The sequence below is a fragment of the Aquarana catesbeiana genome, linkage group LG02 (assembly GCF_042186555.1).
Source record: "Aquarana catesbeiana isolate 2022-GZ linkage group LG02, ASM4218655v1, whole genome shotgun sequence".
Classification (NCBI taxonomy): domain Eukaryota; kingdom Metazoa; phylum Chordata; class Amphibia; order Anura; family Ranidae; genus Aquarana; species Aquarana catesbeiana.
The window spans coordinates 424,410,082-424,438,079 of record NC_133325.1 but is presented as its reverse complement, the minus strand read 5'-3'; the positions used below and the strand labels follow the sequence as shown (position 1 = coordinate 424,438,079).

Sequence of the window (27,998 nt, the reverse complement as noted above, 5' to 3'; positions counted from 1 at the left end):
TTCTGTGGGGGGACTTTGATGGAGACACCCTGCTATGGGGGACACCTGCTGTGGGGGGCTCTAAAGGGGACACCTGCTGTTGGGGGCTCTGATGGGGGACACCTGCTGTGGGGGGCTCTCATGGGGGACACCTGCTGTGGGGGACACATGCTGTGGGGCGCTCTGATGGGGACACATGCTGTGGGGGGACACTGATGGCAACTCTGATGTAAGGGGACAGAGGCTGTATTTGGGGGGGCAGAGGCTGCATTTTGGGGGGGGGGCAGAGGCTGCATTTTGGGGGGGGCAGAGGCTGTATTTGGGGGGGGGGAGAGGCTGTATTTGGGGGGGAACAGAGGCTGCATTTTGGGGGGACAGAGGCTGCATTTTGGGGGGGACAGAGGCTGCATTTGGGGGGGGACAGAGGCTGTATTTGGGGGGACAGAGGCTGCATTTGGGGGAACAGAGGCTGCATTTAATGGGACACAGGCATGCTGCATTTGAGGGGACAGAGGCTGCATTTGGGGGGGACAGAGGCTGCATTTGGGGGGGGGACAGGCATGCTGCATTTGGGGGGGGACAGAGGCTGCATTTGGGGGGACAGAGGCTGCATTTAATGGGACACAGGCATGCTGCATTTGGGGGGGACAGAGGCTGCATTTGGGGGGACAGAGGCTGCATTTGGGGGGACAGAGGCTGCATTTAATGGGACACAGGCATGCTACATTTGTGGGGGACAGAGGCTGCATTTTGGAGAACAGAGGCTGCATTTAATGGGAACAGAGGCTGCAATTAATGGGACACAGGCATGCTGCATTTGGGGGGGGGGACAGAGGCTGCATTTGGGGGGGGCAGAGGCTGCATTTGGGGGGGGACAGAGGCTGCATTTGGGGAGACAGAGGCTGCATTTTATGTGACAGAGGCTGCATTTTATGTGACAGAGGCTGCATTTGATGTGACACAGGCTGCATGTAAGGACGGACTGCTGGGGACACCTGATGGCATCTGGTTGTAGGCGATGTGGCTAGTGACACACTCGGGGCTCCTACTGATTCTGCATTATGGTGAGTTGAATGATTTAATTTTATATTACAATGTAATAATAGTAATAATGCGCTTCAATCATCCTGACACCATAACAACCATGGTGCCGGGATGATTGAAGCGCTAACACCAGGTGTTTGGAGTATCTTTATCTGTTGATTGTTAAACTTTCTAGAATACACATATTTCTATTGTTGTGTAGGATCTAGGCCTGCTGTCCCTCTCTCCCTCTCCCTCCATCCCTCGTTCATCTCAGACGCTAACCACACCACCTTAGAGCCACGCCCACTATTTCGCTGAAACCGCGCCCATTTTCACCAAGTGGGAGGGGTCAAAAAGGAAGGGCGGGGTCTGGCGCCCCCCCGTCCTAAAACTTCACCAGCCGCCACTGGCCAGGGATGCCTTCTTCTGGCAAGGAACACCCACATGTTGAGGACATGTGGCCTGCTATGGTTTGGAGTGTGGGGGAACATATGCTTGTCCCCTCCCCCCTTCTGGTTTACTTTCTTTTCTTGATTTCTACATGGGGTTTCCCCATAAAATGCATACAAGACTCAAAAGGTCTGGTAAACAATTTAGGGGGCCCTCTGAACATTTTTTTTGTGTGGCATCCTCATTAAAATTCATACTAGACCTGAGGAGCCTTTGTTAAAGCACCTGAACAGCCAAGGTTTGGTCTGAATTTGTGTTCAGACTGTACCTTAAAGCGGGGGTCCACCTATCTATCGTTTTTTTTTTTTTTGGAGTTCATTCACAAACTTTTCTTCTCAGCATTACATACTCACATATTGTGTGTAATATGTCCGCCTGTGTCAGATTTCGTCGGAAAGAATAACTTATATTATTCACTGCAGGCGGTTTCCATCTTCATTGTGGGCATTTGAAGCCCACAAGCATTTATTTCCTGGATGTGGTGAATGCTGTGCTCCCAGCATTCACTGCTCATTCCCGCACATGCTCAGTGGCATCCTGGGAAGCCTGAGACTAGCTCCCAGGAGTCTGGGAGAGGCTAGAAACACACCTACTCCCACGGGAGGAGAACCAGGAAGTGCAAAGAAGAATAAAATAAAAGGTAATTACGGCGATTTAAATTTATGTCAGCATCTAGGCAAGGAAGATAATACATACAGATATTGTTCAAAATTTGGGTGGAACCCCACTTTAAGCTCATCCATAGCTGACAGGAGGAAGGAACAGAATAAAAAAGAAATTAGCTTACCTGTCTGCTGCTTCTTTTTTCACTGTTCAGTCACATTGTGAGAAAATGATCTGCAAGTTTTACTGAGCTGCATCAGAGAAAGATCAGGTTCCTTAACCTACCAGACAGGGCTGTGTGGTGTGGCAGAGGTGTGTACTCCTCAGGACTGAATAGTCGAAAAACACAAACCATTCAGCAGGTTAAATAGCTCTCCTAGATGTATTTAATCTGTGTAGCTATTTGTCTGGAGTTCAGCTTTAACTATATGAAAATTCATGACATTCTTTGAAAACCATTTCTTATAATTCATCTTAGGGAGCAGGTTATAGGAAAAGGTGCATTTTTTTTTCAGCTCACCTCTTACAAACATATAGGCAGTTTGCTCCTGGTGACCAGATGCAGCAGGCACACTGATCGTATAGTATCCCTCATCTTCTTTGAAAGCCGGGGATCCACGAAGAGAAATTTCACACCCCTCACAAATTATTTCCCTGTGCTCTGTCTCTTTTAGTGGTGTTCCTGATGAAAGGAAAATTAAAAAATTGTGATATTATAACTACTTACGGCTTGTTCACACCAGAACGCAGTGCGGAAAATGCTTGTTCTGTGTGTGTTTCCTACACTATGTTCAAAATGCACTGGGTTTGCGATCTGCTGCCAATGTCAGTTATTCCTAACCACACCCCAAACGCAGATCGCAAACAGTGCACCATGTGATTTGGATGCAATGAGTTGCACAGGAATTTCTGTGCGATTCAGGTGTGAACCGACTGTAAAGGAAACACATGTTGAGCCTGCTAATGTTAATCTCTGGCCCCTGGTCAGCATTTTTTTAAAGAGATTGTTACTCATATTCCTTGCATCAAAGAATTAAATTTAATACCAACATTTTATATTAGACTTGTACACGGTTTGTGTCTGTTATCTGTAGGTAAACCTTAAAGGGGTTGTAAACCCTCAGGGTTTTTCACCTTAATGCATTCATCTTCTATGCATTAAGGTGAAAAACCTTTTGTGCTGAAGCACCCTCCCCCCCAACCCCCCCTCCCCCTTTTTTTCTTACCTGAGCCCAATCGTTCCAGTGACGGGAACAAGCACAGCAGCTCCAGCCGCTGTTTCGTGTCCTCATTAGATAGATTGATAGCAGCAGGAGCCATTGGCTTCCGCTGCTGTCAATCAAATCCAGAGACACGGGAGCCAGGGGCAGGGCCGAGTGCTGCTGTCTGTGTCAATGGACACAGCAGTAGGACTCAGGAGCGCACCCGCACCAGTGCCCCCATGGAATGCGGCTTTTTGAGGGAGCACTCGAGAAGAGGAGGAGCCAGGAGCGCTGCAGGGGGACCCCAGAAGAGGAGGATCGGGACTACTCTGTGCAAAACCCTTGCACAGAGGAGGTAAGTAGAACATGTTTGTTAGTTTAGAAAAAAAAAAAGAAGCTTTACAATCACTTTAATGTGAATTTTAGGTAATCCTTAATGCAAAGTTTTATTCTGACAAAGCCATCCATGAGGCAGGCTGCTTCTGCTGTGTTCCTTCTTTAGATAATCCATAATGCTTCGGGAATCCTTTGTCATTAAATGTGTATTTGCAAAAGAAAGCTTGCATACATATAGTAGAAACAAACACAGATAAACGACTATTATTACTACTAATAAAAGTTAAAATAACATTGACCCAAAACCAGTGTATGAGTTTAAAGAGAAGTTCCAGTCAGTTATAAAAAAAATAAAAGACAGTAGCTACAAATACTGTAGCTGCTGACTTTTAATATACAGAACTTATCAGCCCAGGAAACTAGTGCTGTCATCACCCGGGCCGGTTCTTCGCTGATTTTCAGGTCCCCGGTGCTGCTATCTTGCTTGTGGGAAGCCGATTGTGACTTTCTTTTGTTTCACAGTTGGAGATACACTCCACTATTTCATTGATCCCGCAGTCTCCTGGGGGAAAAAAATGACGTGCCCCAGGAGGTTGCGGGCTAGGGAGCCAACTTCTTCAATCAATAATTCCTAATATACATTATTTTTTTCTTCTTCGGTTTCTGTTTTTTTTTTTTTTTTTACAACCTTTCTTTTATTGCATATAAGAAAATTTACATACCATCCCTAAACCACTGGACACTTGGCTTGTGTCTCTCAAGGCTGGAGGACACAGAACAGGACAAGACAAATGATTCCTTCTCTTTGGTAAACACAGGCCTCAAGACACTGGTGAACTCTCCTTCATAGGGTGGCAATAAAGCTGCAAAGTAAAATAAAGAGTTTAGGCTCAATTCTACTATATTCTAGTGATAATACTGCATGTGATTTTGCAAAGTTGGTGACTAGGCTGTGGGGCAAACCAGTTAGCTGTTAAAAGCTAAATTTACAGAATACTGATATTTCAGTTTTGCTTGTTAAATTCCAAAAAAACTTATGCCCCGTACACACGGTCGGATTTTCAGACGGAAAATGTGTGATAGGACCTTGTTGTCAGAAATTCCGACAGTGTGTGGGCTCCATCACACATTTTCCATCGGATTTTCCAACACACAAAGTTTGAGAGCAGGCTATAAAATTTTCCGACAACAAAATCCGTTGTCGGAATTTCCGATCGTGTGTACACAAATCCGATGCACAAAGTGCCACGCATGCTCAGAATAAATAAAGAGATGAAAGCTATTGGCTACTGCCCCGTTTATAGTCCCGACGTACGTGTTTTACGTCACCGCGTTCAGAATGATCGGATTTTCCGACAACTTTGTGTGACCGTGTGTATGCAAGACAAGTTTGAGCCAACATCCGTTGGAAAAAATCCTAGGATTTTGTTGTCGGAATGTCCGATCAATGTCCGACTGTGTGTACGGGGCATTAGGCTTCATGCACACGAGACGCCGGTGCTAACTCTGCTGAACACAGGTTTTTAAAAGCTGAAACCGGCATTTAGCATTTTGCCGCGTCTAACCGCGTTTAACCGCGTTTGCGTCTAGAAGTATTTAGTTAAGATAACAAAGACCTTCCCCAAGCTCAGAAAGCATGATAAATTTTAACTATTTCTGCCATTTTGATCAGAGTGAGCAGCAGCAGGAGAGAGAGCAGTTGTATACTTGCATTTGCCTCTCTTTCTGTGTTTTTTTTTGGAAATGGATCCCATATTGAACATATTGCAGAGCAGAGAATGACATTTTGCGACCTGACTTTGGGGCCCGTATCTAGGGGCCACTTAGTGCTAGGATCCCCCCTTTGGATATATTGTAGTGCTAGTTCCACTCTGTTTGCACACCAAATTTGGGGTACCAAGTGGCCCCGAGATATGGGGCCCCAAATTCGGGTCGCAAAATGTCATTCTCTGCTGCAGTTTAGCATCATATTTCTGTGTTTTCTGGTCCAAAAAATAGGGTTCCTTTAAAAACACTTATAAACGCAAACGCGGCTAAACGCGGTAACCGCATTTAGTCGCGTCTGGCGTCTGAAACATGGAAAACTTTTGCGTCTGAACCCATTTTTTTGCTTCTGGAAAAACGAGGTTAAATGCAACTGCCTAAAAACGCCAAAAAACGAGACTGTGTACATGGACACATAGGATAACATTGAATGAGTTCAGGGGCAGTTGAAAAAAGTGTCCAACTGCCTCTGAACACGCGTTTAACAGCGGCTCGTGTGCATGAGGCCTAAAGAGCTGTAGTGGGGAGATATTCCCACCAGAATTCTGTTTATGAAGACCTTACTGTAGGGAGTGAAGGGAGACAATTTACTGTGGGGAAACCACCTAAAAGTAGTATTCAAGAGATACAAAGAACAATACAGTGCAGCCATTGTACAGTTTCTACTACAGTGCAGGCGGTGTACACAGTATCTAATACAGTGTGTGCAGTTTCTAATACACTTCAGGTGGTGTACACAGTATGTAATACAGTGTGTACAGTTTCTAATAAACTTCTGGTTGTGTACACAGTATACAATACAGTGCAGCCGTTGTACAGTTTCTAATACAGTGCAGGTGGTGTACACAGTATCTAATACCGTGTGTACAGTTTCTACTACACTTCTGGTGGTGTACACAGTATACAACACAGTATACAATACAGTGCAGCCATTGTACAGTTTCTAATACAGTGCAGGCGGTGTACACAGTATATAATACAGTACAGCCATTGTACAGTTTCTACTACAGTGCAGGCAGTGTACACAGTATCTAATACAGTGTGTACAGTTTCTAATACACTTCAGGCGGTGCATTAATATATATATATATATATATATATATATATATATATAAATATATACAGTCTGGTATACATACATATATATACTCCGCATTCAGTGTAGCCTATATATACAGTGCATTTGGTGGTGTATACTTTCTAATACACTGCAGGCGGTGTACACAGTATCTAATACAGCGTAGTGTGGTGTTGCAAAACAAAAAATACATCATTTCCAGAAGGCCAAGGAGAGACAGACGCTCACAGGCCACTAAAAGAGGGCAAGCAGCTTCTGTGTCTACAATCAACAGTGGTGGTCATGAACATGGCGCATCCTCTGCAGGTGGCCGTGGTGCACCACATGCTTGACCAGACATATGATGACCTGCCATGCAGTTTGTAAGCAACAGCACATGAAAGAGCCACATCATAGAAAAAGGCAAACTTCTCCTTGCTCCTCATCTGGGATCTCCAACCCTACTATACCTACAGTTCTCTAAAAAAACCTGCACTGAGAGGAATGAAGGTATAGCAATAGGTGTCCCAAGTACTTGCAGCCAATCTGCTAGCAGTACACCACCAATTGATTTTAGCAGGCAAATTTCCCTACCCCAGTTGCTGAACCGTAAAAAGGAATTCGGTCCCAGCCATCCACATGTTCAGCGTCTAAATGCTAGCTTGGCCAAATTGCTAGCACTGCAACTCTTGCCTTTTCAGCTGGTAGACTCTGCCCCCTTTCGTGAATTTGTGGAATGTGCTGTACCTCAGTGGCAGGTTCCAAAACGCCATTTCTTTTCAGGGAAGGCCCTTCTGGCTCTCTACCGGCATGCGGAAGGCAATGTTTTGGCCTCGTTGGACAGGGTGGTCAGCAGTAAGGTTCATATTACCGCTGACTCATGGTCCAGCAGGCATGGGCAGGGACGTTACTTTTCCTTCATGGTGCACTGGGTAACTCTGCTGGTAGCTGGAAAGGATGCAGGACAGGGTTCAGTGTTGTTGGAGCCACTACGCCTCCAAAATGCTAGTGGTGATTCTGCCACAGCTCTCTCCCCCACCCCCTCCTCTTTTTCTTCCTCTGTAGCCTCTTCTGCAGATTTGTCCTCTGAGCCAGCAGTGCTTCATAAGCGTTCAAGGGGCTACGCAAGCAGTCAAGCTAAAAGATGCAATGCGGTGCTTGAGTTGATCTGCCTAGGGGACAGGAGCCACACTTGGGCAGAGATTCTGTCAGCTCTGCAGTAGCAGGCTCAGAGGTGGTTGATGCCACACCAGCTTCAGCCAGGAATGGTTGTATGCGACAATGGCACCAACCCTCTCTCCGCCCTCTGACAGGGACACTTGACCCATGTTCCATGTTTGGCACGCGTCCTGAATTTGGTGGTGTAGCGGTTCTTGAGCAGATACCCAGGCTTATAAGATCTCCTGAGGCAAGTCAGAGAAGTCTGTGGTCATTTCCGCCGGTCATACAATGCCAGTGCTCAGCTGGCTGACATTCATACGGAATGCAACCTGCCTACCAACCACCTCATTTGTGACATGTCCACCAGGTGGAACTCAACGTTGGCAACAGGTGGCAAATTTAGTTTGGTTACAGCATCGCACAACCACGCAATTGTCAGTTAAAGCAACGCAGTGCCAAATTGAAAAAAGTGCTCTGGTCAGGAGGGGGGGTAAAATCCTCCAGGGCTGAAGCGGTTAAAATTATTTTTTTTAGCAAAAACTTTTCTATGTGGTCTTTTATTAAACTCTCCAGTATCTTCCCAACTATAAAAGTAAATTGGTTGTTAGCCCATACATATACCTAGTGAAGGGACTATCCTCAGGTGATACACAGAGATGAAACAAATGCTCCTACATAAGTTGTACCTGTCTATCTGCAGTCTTATCTACATCCATTCAAAGTGCTGAATTTATAAGCTTATCTGAGAGTTCAGAAAAAAGGGGGTGGAGAGCTGAAGTTACACTATGCAGAGCGCATTGAGAAAAGGTCTGAGAGCTGATTGGATGGAAGGGACACCCCCCCTTCACACAGCACACAGCTGAGGCTGTCAGTCTCAGTGACTCATGCTGATAGCAGAGGAACAAAGCAGCAGCCAGAAATTACACTTAGGGGGAGATTTACTAAACCTGGAGCATGCAGAATCCAATCAGTTTCCAACTGCAGCTTTGTTCATTTGAGCTTTGGCAATAAAACCTGGAATCTGATTGATTTATATGCAAAGCTGCACCATATATTGCACTCTGCAGTTTTAGTAAATAACCCCCTTAGTGCTCTTAATTGAGACAAGTACACACTATAGAGGGATATGCTTTGTTCATATTTCATGTGTGAGGTTTACAACCACTTTAAACTAACCAGTCTGCAGTTACTTGGTAAAGACTTTGATCCCTTTTTAAATATGGTCACCTCATTGAACTTGCACCAGGTTGACTTTATTTCCAGTCCTGCAGAAGCTTATTAACATTTGCTTCACCTCCCCTGGGGAAACAATGTAGCATACCTAGTACTTCCAGGTATATAGGAGCTTATGACATACTTACCTTCCCCCCTTCCTTTCATGTGACAGGGCAGGTACCAGGCAGGGCCGTCTTTAAGGCAGAGCAAAAGGGGCAGCTGCCCTGGGTCCCATCATTGTTGTGGGGCCCAAAGCAACTGCCTCATACTTGCCAACTATCCCAGTTTAAATTCCCTTGTCTCTTGAAGTTTTAGTTCTGTGCTGTGTCCTGATATCTCAGTGTGAAGTTCTGTTACTAATGCTGCCCAGCTCTGCCCTATTGCCGTGTACATATGACTCACCTGCAGACCCTGTGTTTCCATGTAAATAACCTGCATTGATATGTAAATCGAGGCAGCATGAATATGTAAATAGCTGTGGACCAGCATCGATATGTTAATAGAGGTGGCATTCATTTGTATATCATGCCCCCCTGAGGTCATATCCACCATCAATTCTGCTGAATACTGCCCACTGGGGAGGTAAAGGGGCATGTTTGAAAGTCCTGCCTACAACAAACTGTGAAAGTTTGGGCAGGAAATATGGTACTGGGAGGAAACCGTGGCAGAAATAAAAATCACCTCACAAAGAGCTCACAGGCACTCACTGCAGCTGAAGCAGCTCCAGTCACCTCACAATATACAGCATCAGGGCGCTCTCACAGACAGAAAATGTCACAGCAAGACTCTCCATTTGAGTCAGATACAGAACAAATCCTCTCACAAACTTCTCCACAAGCCTCCTCAGTATCCCCAGTAATATTATTACAATTTGAAAAGATGCTTCATAAGGCTTTAAAACAAACCTCAGACCAAATAACAAAAAGCCTAACCAAAGAAATAAGAGAGCTGGGAAACCGCACCGCAGCCTTAGAAATAAAAATGGATGAAATTGAAATTACAACCCAAGAAAATATAACAGAATTGGAACAATTAAAAAAAGAGAATTTAATACGTCAAACTAAGCTCGAAGATTACGAAAATAGAGCCAGACGTTCAAACTTGCGCATAAGGGGAATACCTGAAACTGTGACAGACCTGCAATCTATTATTACTGCTCTATTACAAGAACTAAAGCCAGATATCCCTATTGAACGTTTAGAACTGGACAGAGTACACAGAGCCATCACAGCCAAAAAGAAAGATGGACCCCCACGTGATATAATCACAAAATTTCATTATTACAGAACGAAAGAACAAATACTAATTGCTACAAGAGAAAAAAAGGAACTTAATTTTCAAGGACACAATTATCAAATTTTTGCTGACCTATCCCAACTTACTATTACTAAAAGACGATCCATGAAACCCCAACTAATGGAACTGCAACGCCACAACATTATGTATCAATGGGGCTTCCCCTTTTCAGTCAGATTTAACTACCAAGGTACAATTTACAGAAGCAGATCAGCAGATGAACTACAACAAACCCTTTTAAAATTAAATCTGACAGAACCCACAAGCAGCAACACTCCCACCAGCAGAAGAATGACATCATCTTCACCTTCAGGCAGCACCCAGAAAATTTCAGAACAAAATGGGAATCATCATTCTCACAAAAGAGGCCGTTATGCCACATCATCCATGGACCAAGAAGATTCAATGGACTGACATTCTAATTCCTGATATCTCTTCATTTATTATACTAAGAGATGGTTCTCTATAAAAAAACTATATTTATAACTGAATGTAACTGCATTCTGATAGTCACACACTGTGTGGGATCATGTTACATTCCAGTTATATTTCTTATTACTTCTGATTCATATAGCCTTAGAATATATAAGTGAAATAAGGAAATTCTTGTTCAGTTATATATTATCAGGTAATAACAATAGATTTATTACTTTTTAGGACAAATATGTTCAATAATCCAGAAGTAATGGAAGCTTTTTCTTTCTTTTCTTAAAACAAATATATTATTACCTAACTAGTTCCTAGAATTATGTTTTTGTTTATTCTAATCTGAAGCAATACAACCTCAATTTTATGAGTTAACATATCTAAACAGTTACATATGAATAAAATATGTAATTGTTTACTCTAAAAGGGTTAAAATCCCAAAATAATTCAAACTATCTTCATCAATACCAAAGTTATTAACAGTACCTTTCTGACTGAATTATTTAGCCTAGGGCAAGACTAACCATATACAACCACCCTGGAATAAATAATTTCAACAAAAACTATATTCTGCACTCCAATTAATGAAACATCATTTTGATGTCTTTTGACATAGCACTTCTCTCCTGTAAGCGGAAGATCCGTGTACCCCCATTAGCCCTCCTCATTCTCCCAACCATATTATGTGGGAGTGTGACGAAGGCACTTATTCCCCTGAGAGAGATATTTATTCTCTTTCACGGGTAAATTGTGATTACTTGCAAAAAATAATTTATACAATGTATCATCTAATCTCATATGTTTTTTGTTTACTCTTTACTCCAGAATTCACTGGTTTCTTTTCTATCTATTCATCTCTTCAGTCCACACAGGTTGATCTGCGCAGTCAGCTCTGCATAACAAAAAGTAAGTCAAAACTATTTGATCTATTGCCATGGCACCACTGAATATACTTTCCCTGAATGTTCAGGGAATAAATGTCCCTCAAAAAAGGACCAAAGCCTTCCGTACTTTCCATAACAAGAAGGCTCACATAGTATGCCTCCAAGAAACACACTTCACCAAAGATTCTACTCCAAAATATATTTCTCCTTTTTATCAACAAATTTACACGGCTTCTGCCTGTACCAAGCAAAGGGGAACTCTAATTGCATTTCACCGATCCACACCATTCACCTTATCATCAGAAATTAAAGACCCAGAAGGTAGATACCTGATACTCATGGGTTATATAATGGATACAGCAATCACAGTGATTTCCTACTATGCTCCTAACAAACAACCTACACCATTCCTCTCACATATATTACAAGTGATTAATACACACAAAATAGGAACAGTGATAATGTGTGGGGATTCGAACCAGGTCCTCCTCCCATTTCTAGATAAATCACCTTTTACACCATCCAAAATAACCTCTAGATTACCTTTTTCTCAACTTCTTTCCAAATACAATCTGGTAGATTCATGGAGAGAAAGTAACCCAATGAAAAAGAAATTCACTTATTTCTCGCACCCTCATCAAACCTTCACCAGAATAGATCATATTTTTCTAACAATAGGAATGATACCAGAAATTATTGCATCAGATATAATTCCGATTCCGTGGTCTGACCATAATGCAGTATACACTACTATAGCCTCAGCCATACCAAAAGCGCATGACCCAATGTGGTACTTACCAGACATAATGCTCAAACACCCACTACATCAGATGGCCATTGAACAAGCTTTAAAGGAATACATATCAATTAATAATACAACAGACATCTCCCCAATAACACTGTGGGAAGCTCATAAGCCTGTCTTGCGTGGTACAATACAAAGACAAATGGCACTATTTAAACGGGAACGCAAAAATCTAGCAAAAAAACTAGAACTCAATTTTAATGCAGCCTACATATCATTTCAAGATAATCCATCTCAGAGTACAAAATCTCATCTGGAAAAATCTAGATTGGAATACGATCTATTTCTCACTGAGTCAGTTGATAAATCCCTCAAACGCTCCAAACACAATTTCTACATGAATACAAACAAACCAGGTACATATTTGGCTCGGGCATTAAATTCAACTAACAAATCTTTCAAACCAATACGTTTGAAATTATCAAAAAATGTTTACACTTGTAATCCAGTTAAAATAGTCCACAAATTTCACTCACATCTCGCAACTTTATACAAGACAAACAATGAATTTAATCCTACAGAAGCTGAATCCTTCTTCTCAAAAATAACCTTACCTGAGTTATCTCAGAATCAAAAAAGCAGTTTGGATGAGCCTATAACTATAGATGAAGTTGCTAACGCCATAAAAGACCTAAAACTTAACAAAAGACCAGGCCCAGGTGGCTACTCGGCTTTATACTATAAAACATTCTCAGAAATACTCTCTCCCATTCTCACTGAAACTTTTAACAAACTTCTAGATGGACATTCTTTTCGGCAAGAAACACTAATGGCAATTGTCTGTATGATCCCAAAACCCCTTTCTGATGATACTTCCTGTGTGAATTATCGGCCTATCTCTCTGTTAAACCTCGATATTAAATTATTAGCAAAAATAATAGCAAAACGCCTCAATAGCATTATAGGAAAATTAATACATAGAGATCAAGTAGGCTTCATGCCAAATAGACAGGCAGGCGATAATATACGCAGGGCAGTGTTATTGGCACATATTGCTAAAAAACGGAAAATCCCTTTATGTTTTCTATCTCTCGATATTAAGAGGGCATTTGACACAGTATCCTGGCAATATATGCAATATTCATTACAAAAATGGGGTTTTGGACCCCACTTTTTAACATGGATCAAAGCATTATATAATAAACCCAAAGCCTATATAAAATATGCTGGATACAAATCTGAAGCCTTTAATATCGAAAGAGGTACCCGACAGGGTTGCCCATTATCTCCCTTATTATTTGCCCTTATACTCGAACCCATGGCCCAATACATCAGAACAAACCAAACTATAACTGGCATTGAAGTAGGAGGTATTACACACAAATTATGTATATTTGCAGACGATATATTACTTTTTCTATCATCACCACAGGTCTCTGGTCCTAACTTAATACCAGCTCTTGATGGATTTGCAGCCCTATCCGGCCTTATGATTAATCCTAAGAAATGCCTAGTGCTTAATATTTCACTCACAAACATGGAATTGATCCCGGCTAGGGCTGCACTCCCATTCACATGGGCAGAAAAATCAATCCCATATCTTGGAATTCATTTAACAGCATCTCATTCTGACTTATTCTCAACCAATTATCCTCCTGTATTAAGACAGATCACAAATCTAATAAAACAATGGTCGCAACTTCCTTTATCCTGGATAGGGAAGATTAATGCAATCAAAATGACTATTCTACCCAAATTGCTTTATCTATTCAGAGTCCTCCCTATTCCAATTCCTTCCTATTTTTTGAGAATAGTACAAAAAAGAGCAACTTCGTTTATATGGGGCTCTTCTAAACCACGTATACCTATACACACACTACATCTTCCCAAAAATAAAGGAGGCCTGGGATACCCTAATTTTACTAACTACTACAGAGCAGCACATTTGGCCAGTCTGTCCAAATACCATGCAAAACAGGAAATCCCATTATGGGTATTTATAGAGGCTTCAGAAAATGACCCTCTATTAATATCAAATTTATTATGGCTTGATCCTAAAGACCGCTTTAAAATTCATAATCCCATAACTAAACACTTCTTATCTCTCTGGGATAAACTAAAAACCAAATATCAGTTACAATCTCCACACAATCCTCTCCTTTCTTTTATCAGAAATCCGGCCTTTTATCCGGCATGGATCTACCCAAATTCTTTTAAAGCTTGGACAACATCAGGCATTCAGACACTAAATGACTTCATAGCATCTAAATCATTCCTTTCATTCCCATCGCTTAGAGAAAAATATGATCTACCAAACTCTGAGATATTTAGATATCTCCAAATCAAAAATTTCTATAACCATTCCTAAAAGGGGATACACCATTATCCCAATTATCCATTTTTGAATCAATCTGTACAAAAGATCCATTTGCTAAAGGTACAATTTCATCACTTTATAATCAATTATATGGAGTAGAAAATCTTAATAGACCCTCTTACGTTCAGAGGTGGGAGGAGGACCTGGGACGAACTTTAGAAGACACGGACTGGTCTAATATATGGCTCACATCTAAGTCATCTTCACCCAACATCTTGGCACTGGAGACAAATTATAAAGTCCTAACTCGCTGGTACCTTGTACCCGCTAGAGTGGCAAAATATTCACCTAATACCTCAACTCTTTGTTTTCGAGGATGCCCAGAAATAGGCACATATTTACACATATGGTGGACGTGCCCAGTAATCCAAACCTTCTGGAAGGAAGTCTTCGTGATTGCATCTAAAATATTTAAAAAAATAATACAACCAGATCCATATTTAACTTTACTTAATCTAAAACCGGAATGGTTAACACTCTCTCAATTCAAACTTATGATCCAACTAATAACGGCTGCAAAACAAACAGTGGCCAAGGCATGGAAATCTCCTACATTGGTACTAGCAGAAACAATTCACAGAATGAATAATACAATGTCCCATGCTAAGATGGTAGCCATCGATCAAAATCAAATTCCAAAATTTGAAAAACTTTGGCATCCTTGGATAAAACAACAGTTCCTGTCAAATTTCAATGACTCTGTTCTGTTGCCATGGTAACAGATTAAATGACTTACAGAGACACCCATTCTAAGGCTTCAAAGAGAACTAAAAAGAATAATAAACTGACGAGCGGGACAACCTTGTGGACCATACCTCTACCTTTCAACCCTTTTTCTTCTTTCTCTTTCCTTTTCTCTACCTTACGATTAAACCCATTATCAGAATTTATTTGACCTATATACACTCTACTTGTAAACAATATGTATAGTAGGTATAAATCATTTAAATACCTACAAAAGTAACTAAGGAAATGATATATATCTTTAATTTAGGTTTACGTGAATCCAATGTTTAATATTTGAAATTTCATGATATTTACCTATATAAACCCTACTGTAAAACAATGAGCTTACTTTATAGATCCTTGTAAACTTACTTTATGTATCTTTATGTATCTTTATAACATTGTATACTCAATAAACTTCTTTTGACAAGGAAAGTCCTGCCTACAACTGTGGTAATTCAGCCTAACATCAGCCTGTTCTACAAAGGTAAGCAAATTGGAGATGAAAACCCTTTTTCAAAATAACATGGTGCCACAACATTGTGAATTTTGGTGCATATGAATACACACATCGCAGCCGATGCATGAGGGTGTTATTAATAATTAATGGAACTGCTGTGTATCTGCTAAAGGGCAGCACCTTTCTGTGGTGTCAGGAAAGCGATTTTGCATGCATTCCCAACACACACAAATGTGAATGTAGGCTAAATGTCTCAGTTACATTGGTGGTCAGTGGAAATCTTCTCATTATATTGGAGCTTGGTATGCAATCCTTTCATTCACACTAATTGCCAGTGTGAATGTCCCCCTAACATTGGTGGTCAGTGTAAATCCCTCCTTACATTGGTGGTTACTGTGAATGCTCCTATTACATTAGTGGTCAGTTTAAATTCCCATTACATTAGTGGTCAGTGTAAATCCCCATTACATTGGTGGCCAGTGTAGAAACTCCTCTTTATATCGATAATTGGTAAAAAAAAATCCAAACTTGCATTTGTGGTCAGTTTTGGATCCTACCTCAGATTGGTGGTCCATGTAGAAGCCCCCTTTAAATTGGTGGTGAGTGTAAATCTCCCCTTACATTGGTGGCCAGTGTATAAATCCCCCTTTATGGGTTGTTGATGTAAAATCCGCCATTACATTGGATGTCAGTGTAAATTCTTCATTACATTGGTGATCAGTGTACATTTCCCTGTACATTGGTGGTAAGTGCAGAGTTGACCTTACACTGGTGGTCAGTGTAAATCCCCCCTAACATTGGTGGTTGGTGCAGAAGTGTCACCCCACATGGAGGTCATTGTATATTCCTCCCTGTACTGGTGGTCAGTGTAAATTCCCCCTCACATTGGTGGTCAATGTAAATCCCCCCTCACATTGGTGGTCATTGTAAATTCCCCAATACATTGGTGGCCAGTGTAGAATCCCCCACTATATACTTGCCAAAGATTTCCAGCTTTGCTCTACATGATTCAGAGTTTTCCACAGTGGACTGCCTCCTAACTAATCCCATTCCCCCATCATTGCCACTGATCCCATCAACCCCCCATCATTGCCACTGATCAAACCCTCCCTCCCCCAGCATTGCCACTGTTCCCAGGAGTCCTAGGAACCCTAGGAGTTTTTCGCCTATTGATGGGTCCCCTCACCTCCCAGTCCATGGTGTGCAGGCACTGAGGAAATGATGTGCTATAAACATTAGTAACCAGTGAGCAGTAATGATGTGCACCAACCTCTTGCAACCAATCATTGAGCAGTAAGGATATGCAGTAACCTCTGTCCAGTAAGCTTTAGCAACCAATCAGTGAGCAGTATTGATGTACAGTAATCTCTAGCAACCAATCAACAAGCAGAAGTCATGTGCTGTAACCTCTAACAAATAATCAGTGAGCCATAATGTGAGCTGTAACCTCTAGCAGCCAGTCAGTGAGTGGTAGTCATACACTGTAACCTCTGGCAACTAATCGCAGTCGCTGCCTGATCTGATTCAGTAAACTGATTTTGAGTCTAACTGCTATTTATTTTATGTCTCAGAGCAGGTGGAGAGTGAAATTGCATGGAGGGGGCCCAAAAAATGTTTGCCCAGGGTCCAATCAAGACGGCCCTGGTACCAGGCCATTCATTTAGGCACACAACGCTGTCACATGCTGCAGGGAAAGAGTCCTCAGTTCCGTATAAGCTCCAAGTTGTGGCTTGAAGCTTAAAAATAGTCTTCTCTACAGGTGAAAGGTGTTTTATATGAGCTGCTGTGGGTGAAAAAAGTTTAGAATGAGCTGCTATGGGAGTCTGGATTGACATAAACCTGTTGTTTAAGCCCAGGTTCCCACTGAATGCAGGTTAGAAATCGATTCATTTACAATTCATCAGGTTCAGGTTTACAATATTTTTATACTGTGAAGGTCATTTACATGTATGATAAGTGGTGATAATATTATAAGAATTCCCATTACACTTTTGCCATGAGAGTCAAAAATGTTTAGATACACCACTAGGTCAATGAGATTTTTGTTTGGTTTCTAGCTTTTAAAGTGTTAATATTAAACTCAGTCCTGTTTCACTTACCAGGATATGAGACAGAGTCCCAGCCTGCTTTTAATTGTCGATGTTCTGAAAAAAACACAAAAAAAATACCAAAGAATAGCATGTAATCTATAAGGATTTGAAAAGAATCTTCTATAGGTCTAGGCGATGGGGCCCAGAGAGAAGTTAGAAAAGAAATACAGCAGATGTTATTATGTTTCTATGCTATTTTTTTAGGGCTAGGAAAAAAAATATTTGTTTCTGTCTACATAAGGATTGCTTTTGATGCTTTAAACTACCGGTACTTACCTTTTACAACCACATTAGCGAAGGAGGTTGCCTGGCCAAAATCATTAGTAGCTACAACGCTGTAGTCAGCAGAATCTTCCATGGAACATCTATTTAGAAAGAGAATGGACAACAGGGTCTTATCAGTATTGACTGTCATACACACTGCAAAATCTTCTCCTATTCACTGACACATGTATTTATGTATTCCCAATATAATAGCCCCATAATTGCATGTTTGTGCATACTGACTGAGTGGGAACATGGCTTGTCCGCACATTAATCAAAACAGTACTCACACAAATAACGCTCTGGATACTATAAATAGACAACTGATACAGCTTAGTCTGCTTTTTATACGTACATACTGTATATATATATAACATTCAGTATATACACTATATTACCACAAGTATTTGGACGCCTGCATTTACACGCACATGAACTGTAATGGCACCCCACTCTTATTCCGTAGGGTTCAATATTGAGTTGGCCCACCCTTTGCAGCTATAACAGCTTCAACTCTTCTGGGAAGGCTGTGCACAAGGTTTAGGAGTGTGTCTATGGGAATGTTTGACCATTCTACCAGAAGCACATTTGTGAGGTCAGGCACTGATATGGACGAGAAAGCCTGGCTAGCAGGCTCTGCTCTAATTCACCCCAAAGGTGTTCTATCGGGTTGAGGTCAGGACTCTGTGCAGGCCAGTCAAGTTCTTCCACCCCAAACTCACTCATTAATTTCTTTATGGACCTTGTTTGTGCACTGGTGCGCAGTCATGTTGGAACAGAAAATGTCCATCACCAAATTGTTCCCACAAAGTTGGTAGCATGAAATTGTCCAAAATGTCTTGGTATGCTGATACCTTAAGAGTTCCCTTCACTGGAACTAAGGGGCCAAGCCCAACCCCTGAAAGACAACCCCGCACTATAACCCCCCTCCACCAAATGATTTGGACCAGTGCACAAAGCAAGGTCCATAAGGATATGGATAAGCGAGTTTGGGGTGGAGGAACTTGAGGCCTTGCCTGGCCTATATATATATATGAAGGCCAGTAAGGTGGCCTGAATTTATGGGAGGACCCCGGGGGTATCTAAGCAGCCCACTTGCCCATGCTCCTTGTCAGTTCCAGTGTGTGATACCACAGGTCACTGGGCCGACTCTTCCCAGCTCACTTTGTGTACATGAGTCTGTACGTTTGATTACAAGTGTGTTGTGGCTTCTTCGTTCGTGGTCTTTATCTGTGGTTCTCGTTCGCTGTCGCAGGTAGGATTCAAAACTTTCGTATCATACGCAATGCTGCGATTCATTAGGTTTCCTATCCCGCAACCCTTTGCGTAGTTAGCTGCCTCCGACTTGTTGCCGGTCGTGTCCCGTCCCGAAATCATTCAGCACAGGCGTAGTAGATTTATAGGTTCCCTCTCCCTTGGGTGTCATCCCTTCCACAAACATACGATTCTTTAGTAGATCCAAGCCTCAGAGTCGCTGTCGGTCCTTGTCCGATATTACTTAAAACAGGCTTCACTGGTTCCAGGATTCACTGTCTATGGGTTCTGTGGCTGATTGATGTGGTAGTTAGGCCCACCTGGTGCCTTGTCTGCACTTTGATTAGCCTGGGGGGGCTGGGTGGTTGATATGTGTTTGTTTTTAGAGTGGGGGGCGGCACCCTAAACACTCTCCACAGTCCGACTCGTATCGGAGTCATGTCATACACTCTACAACCGATTCGTATCGGAAACATTGCACACCCACTATAGTCTGATTCAAACCTATGTGCGTTGGCGGAACAAAGCTTCGTACTGGATGCTTTGCACATCGATTCGGATCGTGTCTTTTACCCTACCTACCATTTCGCATCGGCCTACCTCATTTACCCTGCTTAGGCACCTACCCTAACTACCGTTCTACCCCACAACAGATTCATATGGGATCCATTTGTTCATCATAATCCAATTCGAATCCAGTCACATCAGCGGCACAACGATTCATATCGCTTACACCATACACAACAATACCCGTAACAGTCCAATTCGATTCTAGCCACCTCACGGTACTACAATTCGTATCTGATAAATTTTCTCACACCATAAGAGCACAGCCACAACCGGTTAGGGTTGCAGTTTTAGTCCTACACAATCAAAATTCTCCTATCTTTTCTTTCTTTGCCTACCAAAGGCCACCTTTTGCTACTCGGACACTTGTGACCCGTTGCAACCACGTCTCCTGCAGCACAGACACTTGCAGTCGTTGTAACCACGTCTCCTGCAGCACAGACACTTGCAACCACGTCTACAGCATCCCAGAAACTTGTAAACATTACAACCATGTCCGCTGCATCCCAGACACTTGTAACCCATTGCAACCACGTCTCCTGCAGCACAGACACTTGCAGTCTATGTAACCACGTCTCCTGCAGCACAGATAACTGCAAATCTTTGAGACACTTGCAGTCCTTGCAACCACGTCTCCAGAGACACTTGCAACCACGTCTCCTGCAGCACAGACGCTTACAATCTGTGTAACCACGTCTCTTGCAGAACAGACACCTGAAAATATTTGAGACACTTGCAATCATTGCAACCACGTCTCCAGTAGCACAAACATCTTGCTGCATGCACCTAAGTGCAAGCACGCATAACAAGCATAACTTCTTTCAATCATTGCAAGCACAGTCCAGTGGTGCAATCAGCCACCCAACATTTAGCCGCACTCAGTTGCCCATTCATCTCCAGTGGCATGCGAGCCACTCATTGTTTTCTCTGTCATTTCTCCCTTAGGTCAGTCAAGATCAGGTTCCGTCCTGCACCAAGTTGGACGTTATCTCCCTAGTAAAAAAACAAAAACATAGGGATCCCATCTTCACCAGGGCCAGTCGCATAACAGGGGTGGGACAGTTCATTTCAGGTAAAGGGAATATATATGTTACACTTATACCGCCCTCACTACAGGGTTTCCGGTCCACGAGTTACGATCTGTATCAGAACCTCGCTACTAAGGCACCAGTCAGGTGTGTAGTTCTTCTGTAGTTCTTAGGCCGATATGTATTCTTCTAAATATTTTTGGTAATAAAAATCACAATAAGCATATATTGATTGGTTTACTCAAAATAGCATCTACAAAATTGGGGATAGATTTATGGCATTTTTTAAATTATTTTTTTTACTAGTAATGGCGGTGATCTGCGATTTTTATCGGGACTGCACACATTTTTGAAACCATTGACAATTATACAGAGATCAGTGCTATAAAAATGCACTGATTACTGTGTAAATGTCACTGGCAGGGAAGGGGTTAACACTATGGGGGCGATCAAGGGGTTAACTGTGTTCCCTAGTGTGTGTTCAAACTGTGGGGGTAGGGGACTGACTAGAGAAGATGACAGATCGTGGTTCCTAGCTATTAGGAACTCACGATCTGCCTCTCCTCTCCTCACAGAACAGGGATGTTCACACATCCCTGTTCTGCCTCTCATGCCCGCGATCGCGCATGGCCGGTGGTCATTGCGACCGCCGGCCATGAGCATTGGCACCCCCCTCAATGCAGCGGGCGTGCGTGTGCGCCTGCTATCCCACTTAAAGGAGCCAACGTGCAGCTACGACAGTTCGCGGGATCGTGCCGACCTGCCGCAGTATAATGACGACGACTGCTTGGCAAGTGGTTAAAGCCCCACCCCTTTGCTCCTACTTCTCATTTTGATAGGGATGGAGGCGCTTGACCTTACCAGGCCATGGCCTCATTCAAAGTCCCAATTTTTCCCTTCCCCCTTTTCCCCATTGTTACCCATCACAAGTGCCATCTTTAGGGACATCCTTACAAATTCCCCAGACTAGTCCTCCAAGCGGCCATCGAATTCACCTTTAACGGCACCAGAAGTCAGATACTGTACAGACGTCACCTGACCCACTTTTAAACCGTTTTATCCGTCCTTCATCTTGCAGTCTCCAAAACTCAAGGAACTGGTCCCGGGTTGACATCAGCCTTTTTCAGACTAGCAACGCCTGGTGCCCAGTAACAGTACTCTACCTACTACTGTCTTATCTACCAAGCCATTTAGACCATAGCCCCTTGTTGCCTTTTCTGACCAGCCCCCTGAGTGGCAGCCAGTTTATCAGGTATGTCATGATCCAACTAGTCAATTTGGGCCTTGTCCTGGGTTGGTTCTCTGGACATTTCTTTCAGATTGGTGAAGCCTGAGCTGCATCCCAAGCATGGGGTACCAGACCATGTGATCAAGAAATTAGACAACTGGAAGTCCTCTTGCTTCGCTACATACATCCCAAATCCTTAGGTGGAAATGGCACAGGCCTTCACCAAGCTTGCTTAATAATGACAGAACCAATAAAGAGTTACTCCCCTATCTGGATATTTTTGCCCCCTTTTCTTTCCGACCAGACGACCAAGGCACACTTCAGGTCTATTTATAATGCAAGTCTTGTCGCATGTTTATATGATCCATATCTGTCTCGGTCATAGGGCCACGACCACAAATAAGAAGGCCAGTATGGTGGCCTGAATTTATGGGAGGAGCCCCAGGGATATTTAAGCAGCCCACTCGCCCATGCTCCTTGTCCGTTCCAGTGCATGATACCCTCCCTCCCTTTCCCTTTTTCAGGGCACTTCTCAGCACATTCTTCTTCATAATCACACATTACTTATCTTGGGTATGCCCCCTTTTCTTGGCATACCGACCAGACGATAAAAGGCACACTTTTATCGTCTCAGGTCTATTTATGCTGCAAGTCTTGTCGTATGTTTATGTGATCCATATCTGTCTCGGTCATAGGGCCACGACCATAAATAAATAAATAAATATATATATATATATATATATATATAAAACGAAAAAGTTGAATCTATAGCACCGTGTATATTTAGTAAGAGAGTAAAAAAGTCCTACAATGTAAAGTAGTGAGTGTACAGCTTGTATAACAGTGTAAATTTGCTGTCCCCTCAAAATAACTCACACACAGCCATTAATGTCTAAACTGCTAGCAACAAAAGCGAGTACACCCCTAAGTAAAAATTGAGCCCAAAGTGTCAATATTTTGTGTGGCCTCCATTATTTTCCAGCACTGCCTTAACCCTCTTGGGCATGGAGTTCACCAGAGCTTTACAGGGTGCCACTGGAGTCCTCTTCCACTCCTCCATGACGACATCACGGAGCTAGTGGATGTTAGAGACCTTGCGCTCCACCACCTTCCATTTTCTAGGTGTCAAGTGTGTGTGTGTGGTGGCAACCAGGTGAGGAGTACAAAGACAAGTGTGTCTTGCCTACAGTCAAGCATGGTGGTGGGAGTGTCATGGTCTGGGGCTGCATGATTGCTGCCGGTACTGGGGAGCTACCCATTGAGGGAACCATGAATGCCAACATGTACTGTGACATACTGAAGCAGAGCATGATCCCCTCCCTTCGGACACTGGGACGCAGGCCAGTATTCCAACATAACGACCCCAAACACACCTCCAAGACGACCAGTGACTTGCTAAAGAAGCTGAGGGTAAAGCATGTCTCTAGACCAAACCCTATTGAGCATCTGTGGGGCATTCTCAAATGGAAGGTGGAAGAGCACAAGGTCTCTAACATCCACCAGCTCCGTGATGTCGTCATGGAGGAGTGGAAAAGGACTCCAGTGGCACCCTGTAAAGCTCTGGTGAACTCCATGCCCAAGATGGTTAAGGCAGTGCTGGAAAATAATGGTGGCCACACAAAATATTGACACTTTGGGCTCAATTTGGACATTTTCACTTAGGGGTGTACTCACCTTTGTTGCCAGTGGTTTAGACATTAATGGCTGTGTGTTGAGTTATTTTGAGGGCACAGCAAATTTACACTGTTATGCAAGCTGTACACTCACTACTTTACATTGTAGCAAAGTTTAATTTCTTCAGTGTTGTCACATGAAAAGATAGAATAAAAAATTTACAAAAATGTGAGGGGTGCACTCACTTTTGTGAGATACTGTAAGTATACTTTTTTAAATATGTTGTGCAACATCTTTGATCAATGCTTATGTTTAGATGTAGATAATTTTAGTAAAATGTGCTGGTTATTATCACTGAGAAGAAAATCATTTAGGTAAAAGTTTTAAATGACAGCCTTGATTTTTTTTTTATAACAGCAAGGCAGCTAGCTAATCTTTCATGTCATACCATCACTAAGTTATGCTTTTCCTATGTCTGGTTATACCAAGTTATTTGTATTATATGGACCTGTGTTCAATTCACTATCTATAAAGTATGGATAATATCTTTTTATTATAATATAGATTTTCATAACAGTTAGTGTTACAGCTAAATGTATCCACCAGATGGCAGTATATGCATTCTATATACCATTAGCAAGGCACATGGGTGTAAAAGCGCTAAAAGGATAAATTGAAACCTTGTTTTCTGTCTACTCCACATGCCTATTTTACGGCTAATTAGGAATAAACAAGTCGCTGTAACCTAAACATTTACTTTTTGTCCATGTGATCTTACCTGCGGATCTCTAAGGTAAGCATGCCATATTCATTAAGTATCCTGTATTTTCCAGGAGGTGATGTTCTCAGTTCAATAAGCTGGCCATTTTTAAACCTAAAAAATGTAGTAAATGGTTACTTGAATTGGTCACTAGACCTTTTTCTTAAGCTCACCAAAAAGTTGCAAGTGCAACCTTATTTTATCATCAGGTGACATTTACCAAAAAATGATAACCCACATTTCATAGGTTTTTTTAATAAGAGAGAGCAGAGATCATTTTTTAAACAGAGCAGAGATAATCTCTAAAGTTAAGTAGCCAAGAGCAACCTTTAAAGGTTAACGCTACTTTCATGGAAAACAATATAACAAAAACAAAATAAAAATATTGCATATACAATTGCTACATGTACCTGTAGTCAGGTGCTGGACTACAGAAACACAGAATAAGACATTTCCCTCTTTACAATCAGTTTACTTTCACTTTCTTGTTATGCTGAATATTGTGTTGCAGTATCCCCTCCAGTTGGCAGTGGGAGAATTATAGCCCCAAAAGCCTATAGATTCCTATGCAGAATGCTGAGTATCATGGGATTTAAAGTCCAGGAAGCAGGGCCGTCTTAATAGCATCATGGGCCCCTGGGCAAAGTAATGCCCTGGGGCCCCGACCAGCTTGCCCCAATTTACGCACCTAATTTCAAGAAATAAAGTATAAATAGTTGATAGAATTAAACATATATTCATTAGTACGTTCAATAAAATAGATTTTACAAAAGGAAAATATTCCATAAATCAAAGACTAGTCAACTCAAAGTACCGGGGAGTCAGGAGGGCACAATACTGGGCTCAGGAGGGCACAGTATATGTTCTGGGACACTTCCCGGGACACGACCATATCGGGACAGTTTAGTAAAAAGCATGACTGTCCCAGCAAATCTGGGACAGTTGGCAAGTATAATGTAATGCAAGATTATTGTGGGCCCCCCATGTACCTGGGGCCCCTGGGCAGTGCCCAGGAGTGCCCTTGCATTAAGATGGCCCTGCCAGGAAGTAAACCGTATTGTTGAGCTTGCGGTTCCTTTGCACTATAATTTCCAAGAGACACTGGGTCAAGGAGGAGCAGTGGAGCTGTTTTTCTAAACCGGTCAGCTAGGCTCTCTCTCTTGATGCCAAGGGAACCAATGAGAGCACATTTGCTGCATACTGACTACACTGCTGAGAGGCCAGACCAGCGTAGACACCTGAGGCAGGACATCACAGACCACTTTTTTTTTTTTTTTTTTTTTTTTTAGGTTAACAAACACTTTAATGCTATTAAAAATTACCTTTCCCTTTCAATCTGCCATGGCTGTAATGTTCTGTACAATTTCAATGCAAGATGGCAACTTAAAGGCTTTCTGTATACAGCTGATGATGCTATTGTGATTAACTTACTGATTTCTGATTTTCCCAGAAGTCTGCACTAAGATACATGCCAAATTTTAGGCACCCTTGCAATAATAATTTCAGTTTTGGTGAGATACTCCCCAAAGGTTAAAGGGATTCTACAATGTTATTAGAACACTGAGGATGCACCACCTGATTATTATGAACCAGTCCCTCCGATTCAGAATCAGCATGCACAGGACATGGTGAAACAAACTGTTATTTCTTCAAAGCAAAAAAAGGTAGGACTCTTCTGCAAAGTTTGTTGAAATAGTTTGAAAAGTTTGTTGCAATGTACTTTAGTCAGCAAAGGGAGTTAAGCTTGCAATACATTATACAATTTTCTTGTTTAATTTCCTTTAGATTTACCTTCAGCAATGTAGAGCAAGGGACTGCCTGATTGCATACAAAATTGTTTGGGTTTTACCTTGTAATGGAAATTTGTACGTTCTGTATATAATTGTATTGTATTTTGTATGTATTGCACACTGCCCTCACTGTGCACACGGCACTAATAATGTTTTCAGTAAATGTTTACATTCTTTCGAGTCCTGATTAGAATTAGCCTGCCTATGTAACGCCCCTTGTTACCATAAATGTACAATTGTAATATTAATGTGATACCTACGTAATCATGTGCATAAAAACCTTCAATTGCGTCATAATAAAGCAGAACAGTAATTTGGAAAGATGCTGAGCGTATCTTTTGTGTCTGTTCCCTACTGCAGTAGTTATTATTAATTTGGAACCACTAATCAATATGAGGATAGGAGTTGCCTATCATCAATTCAACCGAGTCAGCATGGCGAGCCAGCCAGGAGGGGATTCCAGGTGACCCTGAGTATCCGAAACGAGGAGCTTGAGACGATCCGGGAATTTCTGATAATCAGCCGGCTGAGGTAAGCCCTTTGCTTACATTTGAGTTATCAGACTTCCTGGATCGGTAAGGCATTTTCGGGACAAAGGGTACCTATTTTACTCCCCTTAATCGAACTGTATTGATTGGTGGTTATATGTTATGTTGTCCCTGTCTATTGTCCATTGGAGTGTTATAAATAAGAAAGGGAAGAATAGTGCTGTTCACAGGTATATGTAGTACATCTGCTAGATAAAGTAGTTTAGAGGCAAGAGGGTATAGGCACAAGTAGAGAAGAGAGAAGACTGGCCAGTCATAATGGGCATTGAATTAAGTAAGGGAATGAAGGGTAAGAGACCCTCAAAAATGCCCAGCGCAAGAGGAGCGCTACATATGAACCAAAGGTGCGGTTCCGCCTATACTGAGCCCCTAGATTAATGGTTAAAGTGAACAGTGATCCACATTGGGTAACTGGGTTACCAAAGTCCACAGGGACTAAGAATCATGCAGAGTAAACAGCTAGAGAAACAGCTATCTATGTGAGCAGGATGGATCAAGGGTGACATTAGAACTAGACAGAAAGGGACATTTTCATGTTAAGTTGTGGGATGAATTTGGGGTCAGGCACTACAACTAGTAAAAGTCAGAAGCAGAGAAATGAGAGGTAAAACAGAATACTTTATATGTTGTCAGAGAGGGAAGATGGGATGAGCACTCTGGCTCCCCATCTGATCATAGAAGCTAGATATAAAAGTTATTTAAACAAAATAAGGAAAGCAGAATTTAGGCAGGGAAATATTAAAGAGTTAAAAGAAAGTGAGAGAATGATATGCATGTGTTGTGTACAAATGGGAAAAATGTAAGCGATTTTAGAGAGATATTGGTGTGTGTGTGTGCGAATGCTGGGACCTTTAGTTCTATTGCTTGTGTGTGTCATGTACGCAGATGTGACCCCCTCCTTTGTGCTCTCCTGAAAGAAATGTGGCTGGGATGAGAGGTTAGTGATAAGCTGGAAAGACACCATGCCAATTTCTGTTTTTTAGACAAAACATTTATAACAAAATGTGCCGGGTTAACGAATCTAATGGTAAAACAATGTGATCACAATTATTTTGAATCTGTTTTCCAAACATGGTAAAATGAAGGTTACATTTAACCGTGTATTACACAAATTGAATAGCCTTTGATAGTGGAAACAGTGCATTTAA

General features: G+C 42.1%; 1 protein-coding gene across 1 annotated transcript in view; it reads right to left on the bottom strand.

Annotated features, from left to right (window-relative positions):
• The window catches only part of MYOM3 (myomesin 3), a 198,132-nt gene that overhangs the window by 102,403 nt on the left and 67,731 nt on the right, over positions 1-27,998 (bottom strand). Inside the window, exons 6-10 of the mRNA XM_073615489.1 lie at positions 24,531-24,626; positions 18,074-18,162; positions 17,807-17,851; positions 4,319-4,459; positions 2,579-2,740 (exon numbers count right to left, since the gene is read on the bottom strand). Coding sequence (XP_073471590.1) covers positions 2,579-2,740; positions 4,319-4,459; positions 17,807-17,851; positions 18,074-18,162; positions 24,531-24,626 — 533 coding nt within the window. The remainder of the gene's footprint in view (positions 1-2,578; positions 2,741-4,318; positions 4,460-17,806; positions 17,852-18,073; positions 18,163-24,530; positions 24,627-27,998) is intronic.